At 41.3% G+C, this 10,297-nt stretch overlaps 1 protein-coding gene across 4 annotated transcripts in view; it reads right to left on the bottom strand.

Annotated features, from left to right (window-relative positions):
* Positions 1-2,685: 2,685 nt before the first annotated feature.
* Positions 2,686-10,297, bottom strand: part of LOC128967622 (cadherin-6) — a 47,662-nt gene continuing 40,050 nt past the window's right edge. For 2 of the 4 annotated variants that reach the window (XM_054381804.1, XM_054381806.1), the window contains 4 exons: positions 8,968-9,089; positions 7,322-7,439; positions 6,984-7,235; positions 2,686-3,176 (listed from right to left, as the gene is read on the bottom strand). In XM_054381804.1, the coding sequence (XP_054237779.1) occupies positions 2,686-3,176; positions 6,984-7,235; positions 7,322-7,439; positions 8,968-9,089 (983 nt within the window). Of the gene's footprint in view, positions 3,177-6,983; positions 7,236-7,321; positions 7,463-8,960; positions 9,090-10,297 lie in introns of all 4 variants that reach the window. The other 2 variants (XM_054381803.1, XM_054381805.1) reach the window with 2 other exon arrangements.

Raw genomic sequence — 10,297 nt, 5'->3', positions numbered from 1 at the left:
TCCTGTGTGCCAGAGACAAGTTTTGGAGAAGTTGCCTCCTGGATGTTCTGATTTCAAGGAAGCCATGAAAGACTAGACTTTCACAGAATCACAGAATGTTAGGGGTTGGAAGGGACCTCCAGAGATCAAGTCCAAACCCCCTGCCAAAGCAGGATCATCTAGGGCAGGCCACCAAGGAAGATACCCAGATGGGTTTTGAAAGTCTCTAGAGAAGGAGACTTCACAACTTCTCTGGGCAGCCTGTTTCAGTGCTACATCATCCTCACCATAAAGAAGTGTCTCCTCATGTTGAAGTGGAACCTCCTGTGTTCTAGCTTGTACCCATTTTCCCTCGGTCAAAGGCTTTTACAATATTAAATTCTTAAGAGGCCCTCAGTAAGACATAATAAGGCCCTACCTGTGCCATTGCCATTGGTCATGAAAGGCCCAGCCCTGCCTTAATAATGGAGTTGGACACCTTGTTCTGCTGGAATGAAGCACTCTGAGGGGCCCTGGGTGAGACCAGAGGTTCAGCACCCTTTGGAACTCTGGGCTCCTCCTTTCTGAACATCCACCTAATCAATGGTGCTGGCCATTAGATGCCTTGCCCTAGACCTACAAACATACTCCTCACTGTGAAGGAGTCCTTCCCACTTCTAGCTGTGTAGCACAGCATGACTCGCTCATCTTCTGTCGTTGTGGTTGTATGAGTCTTATACTTTTTTCTTTATTTAACTCTCTAGGAATAATGAGTTCCAGGGATTCAGTCTTAATCCCTTTAAAGTTGCTGTTTATTAGGTTTTCTTCCCCCTTCTCTCTTTTTAGAGTAAATTTGAGCTGTTTAGTTTTCGAACTGATTCAGTTAAGATTTCGGGGAGGAGGAAAACAGATCCATTCCTGCAATTCTGTTATTAAATACTGCTTCAACATAAAATGCATGAGATTAATTGCTTATGAGGTATATTAAAATAACATTTAAAATGCCATCTTTCCTTGGCACAATACCAATAGGCTGCATCCCTACTTTGCAATACGGTACAAGTTTAGCTCCTGGAATTGCATATGTCCATGGCAGCCTCTTAGGGTTTTCTCCATTAAGCCTCTCCTAGGTGGCTGCATTTGAAGAGTATAAACTAAGTGATTGCCAAACCAATAGAAATACTGAGTGGTGCACGAGCTGTAAAGAAAACTGTTTTGGCCTGAAACTATGACATCTTCTCCCCCCACCCCACTTCTGGACAAAAGTAACATAGCTTGGCAAGGAAGACAAATACACAGAGAGAGACTTGTGACTAAAGTTTTACCTTTTGTTGAAGTTCTTAAGAACCCTGTCTGAATAGTTTATTTATAAAATGAGTTGTAGCTATAAACCCTACTATTCAGGCCACTGGAATGATGATTGATTCTCACTTTTGCATTCAGGGCTTGAATCTGGAAAAAGAAAAAAAAAAGGAAAATAACCACCCAAAAGCATGAGAAATTACTTCCTCCTGCAGTATGCCAGCATTTTCAATCTCTAAAGCATTTTCCAAATGACTTACGTAACTCTTAAAACATCCTGATGAGGTAGGCATTATTTCCCCACTTTACAGATAGCAAGACTGGGCAGAGAGGAAGTCAGGAAGCCATCCTAGGCATCCTGGTGGGGAAGGTTAGGACAAGAAAAGAACATTTTCTTCCTTTGCAGTTGTTCTTTTTCCCCAAAGGGTGATAGGCCCTTTGAGGCTCCTGCTCTCCTGCTGCACATGAGAACAAGCAGAAGTAGTTGAATATGAAAAGTCTGACTCCCACCTCCCCAGCAGAGCGGTCACCACTGAACTGACATGCAAGAGGAGGCCAATCAAAGAAGTATGAAGAAAAGCACAGTTACGATCTGCTGCTTCCTCCAAAGTCATGATCTAATCTGGAGCTAGATTAGATGACTTGCCTTATTATCACAAGGCAAGTCCGGGTTAGAACTAGGAAACCATCCAAGAATTAGACATTGGGGCCACTGACCACACCCACATGCACGCACACACATCTCTCCAGCAGTGCCAGGTCAGAATATATACATAGCAGTCAATGAACTCTTTTTCTATGTGTGTGTTAGTATGATTCAGTGCAATGGGGGGCAATGGCGACCTCTAGAAAAACACTTAGATTTGAATGACCATTACACCCTTCTATTCTCTTTATGAGTAAAATGCTTGTTTGATGGATTTTTTTTTTCTCAGCTTACTCGTATAATAAACCTTCATTCCATCACCACTACTTTTGACTATAATACACAAGGTAAACTAGGGTATCTCATTACATTGGGATGTGCAATACACAATTGACAGAGCAGTCATCTGAGCTGTATAGTCTGAATACAAGTAAAAAGAGCAAGTGACCTTAAACAGTAATATACTCCAATTTACAATATAAGCAGAATAAGTAAAAATATTGCTCCCCGTCTGATCCTTTTTTTTCCCTTCCACCACTGCCATGCCAGTAAGATTGGCTGGGTAAACTGGATGCACTAAAAAATAAGAATTTTGCCTCTTGGAAGCTCATATAATGGTACTAGAAAAAGTTTTCTGACAGCTGATCCACACAGGCTGCAGTCATTATACAATTGGAACAGGTAGAATTTTACACAGCTGTGGAGAAATAGAAATAGCCACTTCACTTATCTCAATGCTGTTTCTGAAAACGAGTAAGGGGGGGAAAAAAGGCAACATATTAAGAGTCTCTGTCACTGTCCATTGCGCCATACATATCTGCCAGCTTTTTAAACCGAGGGCCCCAGTCACTGAGGTAATCGTAGTCCTGATCTCCTTCCGTAGTCACTGACTCCAAGGAGCTGAGGGATTGGGCCACAGAACCGTTACCTTCGTACGCATAGGTTGCTAACGAGTCATATGGGGGTGCTGTTGGGTCTGTATCATTGTCCTTTAACCTTTGGTTAATGAAATCTCTGACATCTGCATTATCTCGCACCGTTGCAGTTCGCCGTGGCATAAAAAGTGTTTCTGGCACAATGTCTCTGCGTAATTTATTGTCATCTATGGCTTCAGGATTTCTCAGTGTGCCGATATCAAATGCCTGGGTGTCTTCCTCTCCACCACCTTCATCATTATAACTGACAATGTTGTCTCTGATGTCTTCTTTGGAAATAATCAAAGGCTCTTTCTTCCGCTGCCGTCTCAGTGCTGCAAACAGCACTACTGTAACTGGAAACAAAAATAACAGGGGAAGAGAAAGGGAAAGGTTAATCCCTAACTCCATTAAAACCCAGAAGAAATGCTACGCCTCTGCTCAAATTCAAAGTTGTAAAAGATGTTTTGCAAAACTGCAAACACGCATATCAGGTTTTCAAACTGTGCTTGTTCTGTCGGTGAGTACCCTGGGAGATGAGATGGCATGAACATACACTAGAAGAAAGGAAACGTCAAGCTTGTAAGAAGCCAAGTGGAGTGTCTTTTTGTCAGCAGGCGCATTTTTACCCTGAGTCACACAGCAATTTCATTGCCTTGAGAACAGAACAAGTTTCATGAGAGTTGAGAAGTAGGAAAGACTTTCTCCCAAAACAAGGAACATCAGACGTTACTTACCTTTAAACCCCTGGACTGAGATGCAACTTGTGCTGTGCACCAGGCTAGTAACTACTGGGCTGGGATAAAAGGTTAGCAGAGCTGTATTTTAAGATAAGTAAATCTGTCCTCCTCTGGAAAAAAAAAAAAAGCTTGGAATATGGAGTGGATTTTTAGCTAGCACAAAGCCCAAGTTTTATTAACGACACTGGGATATTTTTACAAAGTACAGTGCCTTAAAAAAAAGCACATCTTAAATCTTGCATGATGAGATATGGTAATGATATTTTTTAATCTGCCAAAGGCATAAGATTTCTCAAACAGATATTTTATGCCTTTCATTCTAAATTGTATATACGTGCATTTTTAATTTATTGGAGGGCAGGAACTTTTTCGAAAGGCCTGATCCAAATTTAAATATTTTTACCAATGGTACTATTGAAGGAGAAGGCACAGAGGATGGAAGGGAATCTGTTCAATACCATTTCCTTTAGAAGCTTATTTCGGATTTCTTAGCTGAATTCTCCCTTAAGATGGTAAATGGCTGAATATTTACAAATGAACATCAGCAAGGAGCAGGGATGTATTAATATTACCACTGTTGCTTTGTTAGTCTGAGATCCACAGTGCCCAGTATTTCAGCTCTGCTGTGCAAAATCCAAGAGATGAGACATTTTAGTGACTTCATTATTCTTTCATAGCAAATCAAAGCAGGAAGTGTCTAAACTCATAAGATGATAAAGTGGATCAAAATTATCTTCCATATCACCTGTGTTTCTAGAGCTGTATGTAAGTTGAAGCACACTTAACTTTTTTTTTTTTGGTAGTCCCTTTCTTATTTGTAGCCTTTTTAAGAACAATGCCAAGGGCTAAGGACATTTTCTACCCAAAATTTTAGCCATTTGAAACTTGTCTGTCTTAGCTTCTTTCAACAGACAAAAAGCAAAGCTTATTTTATTATATATATTTTTTTAATCTGATGGTCTCCCCTGCAGGATTGTTTTGAGCAAGATGTTCTCTATAGGTGTGCTCAATTGCATATTGTGGAAGTTTCTTTCTCTCCATTGATTACAGAAACACAGGAAAATGCTCTAATTCCTGCTGTGACTTTACTATAGGAATGGTGTAAGGGCCAACATCTGTTGATATGAGTTGAAAGGAAATAAATGAGGAGGTGAAACTGAAGACATTGGAGGGCTGGTTCAGATGGTGAAAGCTCAAGCTATTACCCTAATGGTGAGGATTTACTTATGTTGTCATGTAAAGGTCCTAATCTGAGTGACGATTCTTTGTGCTCGTAAGAGAGAATTCTGTTCTTTCAGACCATAAATCTATGACACTGTATGAGAGGATTGAGGGAAGGTCTATGTGAGAAAAACAGAGATAGATGGAGAAAATTTTGGAGAACTTGAAAAACACAGCATCAATTTCGAATGGGCTTCTGGATTATTGCCTGATAGAATGACCTGAGAAAGCACAGGAATGGTAGTTTTTACACTGAGGGGCTGCTGAAGTAGCTCATTAACAAAACCAGTGTTACACACAATGTGCAAAGATGAAGCTTAGATAATTATGTTACATCTCTGATACTTGAATTTTCTTATTTTGTGCTGAACTCGAAGGAAAAACCCCCAAAGCGTTGGAAGTTATATTTTAAAGTACATCACCTTAATTTGCATGTGAGTGTTTAGGAATGTCTGAGGCCTGCTGATAAGCTGTTAGACTTACTCAAACTGCAAATAAACTGAGCAATTTACAGGCATTTTTTGTTGCTGCTAAACTTTAAGTTGTGGTTCAGATCTGCCCAAAGTATTGTTTTTCACTCAGTAGTGGTTGCACATGCAAACCCTGCAACCATCCTGAAAACAGAAAATTATATAGCTGAGTTAATTGAAAATCTGCTTATGGTGCATGGTGGCATGAGCAGTAATTGACATAAAGTGCTGTTTAGCGCACGGAATCAATTATTTTCGATTGACATAAACCAGTTAATAGTTTAATGTCAGATTGATATTAATGAGCAAAGTTGTACTAATGAGTGCAAGACTATCTGCAGCACTGGATTTCTTTTTCTGGTAAGGAACTTGATACAAAGTGAGCTCAGCCGTTATAGGCAATGATACCATGTTTTGTGAAATTAATTAAATGGTGAATTAAGGGTAAGATTGTTACTGTGGGAATCTTTTCTGAAAACAGGATAGTGCACATATGGGCAAGACATGACTATAGTGTTGAAGTCTGAGAATCACAACATGATCTTTGAGTTATCACTGGAGAGAGAAATTTTATTAATAGTAAAGATCAGTAATGAAGGTGGTGGAACACCGAAACAGGTTACCTGGAAAGGTGGTGGGTGCCCCATCCCTGGAAACACTCAAGGCTCTGAGCCTTGGGCTCTGAGCAACCTGATATAGTCCAACCCCAGCAAGGGTATCCTTAACTAGATCAGCTTACCCAGAGCCCTGTCGAGCCTCACTTTGTGTATCTTCAAGGATGGGGCCCAAACCACCTCCCTGGGCAGCCTGTTCCAGTGTTCCACTACCCTCATGATAAAGGACTCATTCCTAACATCCAATCTGAATCTACTCTTCTCTAGTTTGAAGTCATTGCCCCTTGTCCTATCACTACAGGCCTTTGTAAACAGTGTCTCTCCACCCTTCTTGTAGTCCCCCTTCAGGTATTGGAAGGTTGTTATTAGGTCTCCCCAGAGCCTTCTGTTTTCCAGGCAAGTCCAAGATACAATTATTGCAGAAAGAAGTGGAATCACTGAGGAAACATTTTCTCCCTGGCACGACTGTACTGCTCTAAAATTGGTCTGACTCCCTTCTTTCCTGTCCAGATACTAAAGGTCAATAATAGTGACTCCCTGAGAACTGCCTTTGTTGTACTGTACAGTTCTCCCCACGTGAACAGATTATGGCTAATTGCTGAGGGATCAACCATCTCTGTTTGCTGTACGAGAGTGGTGGAACCGGAGTGAGAGGAATGTGAGAGATGTTGCAAACTCTCCTTATTTTTGTAACAAACGTTGAGCTTCTGTGAGTGCTGTGGGGAGAGATCCGTGAGCTCTCCACACTCAGGATCTAATCTCTTCATACTTACAGGTGCCTGAAGGGGAGGACCCCACAGCTTTGGAGAGAGTGCCACTCTATTTCAGCATACTTTTTTCTCAGAAGTACTGAGATTTCTCCATTTAGATACAGGATGTTAATTGTTTAACACTAAGTTATCTGGTCGCCTTCTGTTGCACCTCTGAAACCAGTAAGAGAGATGATACTAAGATTAGGTGTGATGTGTTCTATATTCCCTCAGAGAGGGAAATACAGTAATACAAATGCAGGATAAGGCAAGGATACTTTTGCTTTGCTGTCATCCTAGCCTTGGTATAATCACTTGTACCAGTGCAAAATGACCATGAAAGGAACAAAGTGCCTCTGAGATACTTACCAAGTAATATAATGATACAGAGAAGAATGGCAATAAGAGCCCCAGTGCTAAGACCTGTAGGATGAACCAAGGCTTCTGCATTACAGGACAGCATCTTTCCTCGATGGTCGCAAGCACACACTCGAATAGTCACCGTTTCAGTGCTGCTCTGGATAGGGTAGTCATTGTCTGATATTACCACTGGCAAGAAGTAGGTACTCATTTCATGCCGGTTATATCTGGTTTTTCGGGTGAAAATCCCTGCTGTGTTGTCTGGAAACAAAAAGCACACATTATATCATCATCTGAAGGATGAAAGCAAGGATGAGAAAATAAGAAGGGTCTTCCTAGAAATTCACCTCTATTGTCCTGTAGTGTAAAGTTGGAGCTGCTCGCTGTCTCTGGAGGTAAGGAGAATGAAAACTGATGTCCACTGTAAGAGTCATCTTTATCAACAGCACTTAACGTTTGTATCAGCTGAAACGATAGGAAAAAATTACCTTCAGGATCAATGGACCTTATGCTTATTTATGTACTCTAGGATTATAAAGCAATCTTATCATATCCATTTTTTTCCTTCAACTTTAAGGCTGATGCTGCTATGGTGAGCTTAAGAAAAGTGATTCATATGCTGCTGATGCTGATTAGAGTTATAGAATCATAGAATCAGTCAGGGTTGGACGGGACCACAAGGATCAGCCAGTTCCAACCCCCCTGCCATGGGCAGGGACACCTCACACTAGAGCAGGCTGGCCAGAGCCTCATCCAGCCTGGCCTTAAACACCTCCAGGGATGGGGCCTCAACCACCTCCCTGGACAACCCATTCCAGGCTCTCACCACTCTCATAGGGAAGAACTTCTTCCTCACCTCCAGCCTGAATCTCCCCACTTCCAGCTTTATTCCATTCCCCCTAGTCCTATCACTACCTGATATCCTAAAAAGTCCCTCCCCAGCTTTCTTGCAGTCCCCCTTCAGATACTGAAAAGCCACAAGAAGGTCACCTCAGAGCCTTCTCTTCTCCAGACTGAACAGCCCCAACTCTTTCAGTCTGTCCTCATAGGAGAGGTGCTCCAGCCCTCTGATCATCCTGGTGGCCCTTCTCTGGACACCTTCCAGCATGTCCATATCCATCTTGTAATAGGGGCTCCAGAACTGGACATAGTACTCCAGGTGGGGTCTCACCAGAGGGGTGAGAGCCCTGAGTAGAGGGGAAGAATCACCTCCCTTGACCTGCTGGCCACACTTCTCTTGATGCAGCCCAGGCTCTGGTTGGCTTTCTGGGCTGCAAGTGCACATTGACAGCTCATGTTGAGCTTCTCATCCACCAGCACCCCCAAGTCCCTCTCCTCAGGGCTGCTTTCCAGCCAGTCACTGCCTTGCTATTTTATCCTGTGCCACCAGTCAGTAACATAATGAACTTGAATGTTGGCAGGAAAATCATGCTGAATTGAACCAACAGTTTTGGGCTGATGGCACTCTAGACAGGCAGGAATCCTTTGCATGGGACAAGAAATAAAGATGAAAGGTGATGTTGACAGTCCAAGCTGGCTGTGTATTTATCTACCCAAATCTCATGTCACACTAATTGTTTGGCTCAATCTTCCTTCGAGATTATCTGCTACTTTGAACCATTTAGTAATAGGACTGTTAGAGTGAGAGTTATCTGGCAGGAATTAGCTGTATCACAGACAGGACTTGCAACAGTTAATGGACCTGAAATTTTTTTTTGAAGGAGACAGTGGAGGTGTCTGAATAAAGCAGAGAATCATGGAATGATGATTAATCAGGGATAACAAGGTACAATACAGAAAACAGTCTAAAACATACTGTCACATTAGCTGCAAGAACACTAAGCGTAATCAGATCAGTGCAGCTGCTGTTTAAATTCTGCAAACCTGACAGCTTGATGCAATGCAAAGTATGCCTCTTGATGAGATGATGTAAGAATAGTAGCAAAACTCAATTAATTTGTAGTGTTTTTCTTAATACAAGCAGACACCACACCTGTTCTGCCTTTGCATTTTCACAGACGAATGTCTCATAAAACATGGCAAACTCCGGAGCATTGTCATTTACATCCAGAACTTTAATGAACACTGGGACACGGCTACTTTCTTTTGGGTTGTCTGAAATGACAAAACCAGAAAGAATAGAGATTTTATTTAGCACAGCTATTGACTTAGCGCAGGAGAAGAAAAGGGAAAACTTAGGGGCTCGTTGCCTTCATTCTTCTCACACGCAACACTCCACTTTTATTCTGCTGCTTTCTGCGGAACATGGTATGGGGTGAATTCCACAAAATGATGCTGTGTTATCATTACTCTGATTCTGTGTAGGCTAAACAGTTGAGTTGGAGTTCAGGATTTCCAAATTCCTTTGAACGCTCCACATAAGTATGTGTGATAAACACGTGTATAAAAATATAATACGGGAACTAAAATGAAGCCTGTTTATTAGCCTGACACAGTTTGATGGCAAGAAAGTTTTTAGAACATAATCCCTTTGTTAACTCTGAAGCAGGAAGACTGAAGAGTCATGAAGATGCAATTATTGTTTTGGTTTTTTTACTCTCCATCTGTAATATAATGTTCTATCTCTTACAAACTTGTGATACAGTTTCTTAAGCTACCAGGATTACCATTATGTTACAGAATTAGTATCTGAAGCTGTTGATCACATATTTTCTAATCCCTTTTGAATTGATTTGTCTGCTATTCTAGAGTTAACACTAAAATGTAGCAGCTGAAGAACATAAGCATTATATAGAATCTGTAGATCCCCATATGAAAATGTTTTTTTTTCTCCTGTAATGACTGTATAGTGTGAAGAGACTGAATTTGACAAGGATATTCCCAAGCATAACATGCTGAGGAAAATATTGTTATCTTTCTAGATAAAAATCAAAACATTTGGAAATGCACCACGTTGTATAGATGGTTGCTTTTTCTGTTGGGTACAAACAGTCTTTACATAAAATAAGGAAGAAAGGCCACTGGCAGCAACCTTGCCTAAGCACCATCAGTGATGAAACAGGCAAGATTCTAAGGCAAAAAGGCATATCATAATAACTAGTGACTCCTACAAGGCACAAGTTCTGTCCCCCAACCAATTTGTCATCACCAATCCAAAGGAAAACAAGAGGCATTGCCAGGATTTGGTCTGTGTCCTTTGTGCTTCGTATCACACAAAGGCCAGGTCACCCAGACATACTCACTGTGGGAATGAGTGCGACTGAAATGAGTTTCCTTCCCCCTTCCTTTCATGAGGGTTCACACAGCATTTTGCCATGTTAATTTCCTACTCATATTACTAATGCATTTTAACCTATGATTCA

The sequence above is a fragment of the Indicator indicator genome, chromosome 6, assembly GCF_027791375.1.
Source record: "Indicator indicator isolate 239-I01 chromosome 6, UM_Iind_1.1, whole genome shotgun sequence".
NCBI lineage: Eukaryota > Metazoa > Chordata > Aves > Piciformes > Indicatoridae > Indicator > Indicator indicator.
The sequence above is the reverse complement of the archived record's forward strand: the minus strand, read 5'-3'. Positions and strand labels throughout refer to the sequence as shown.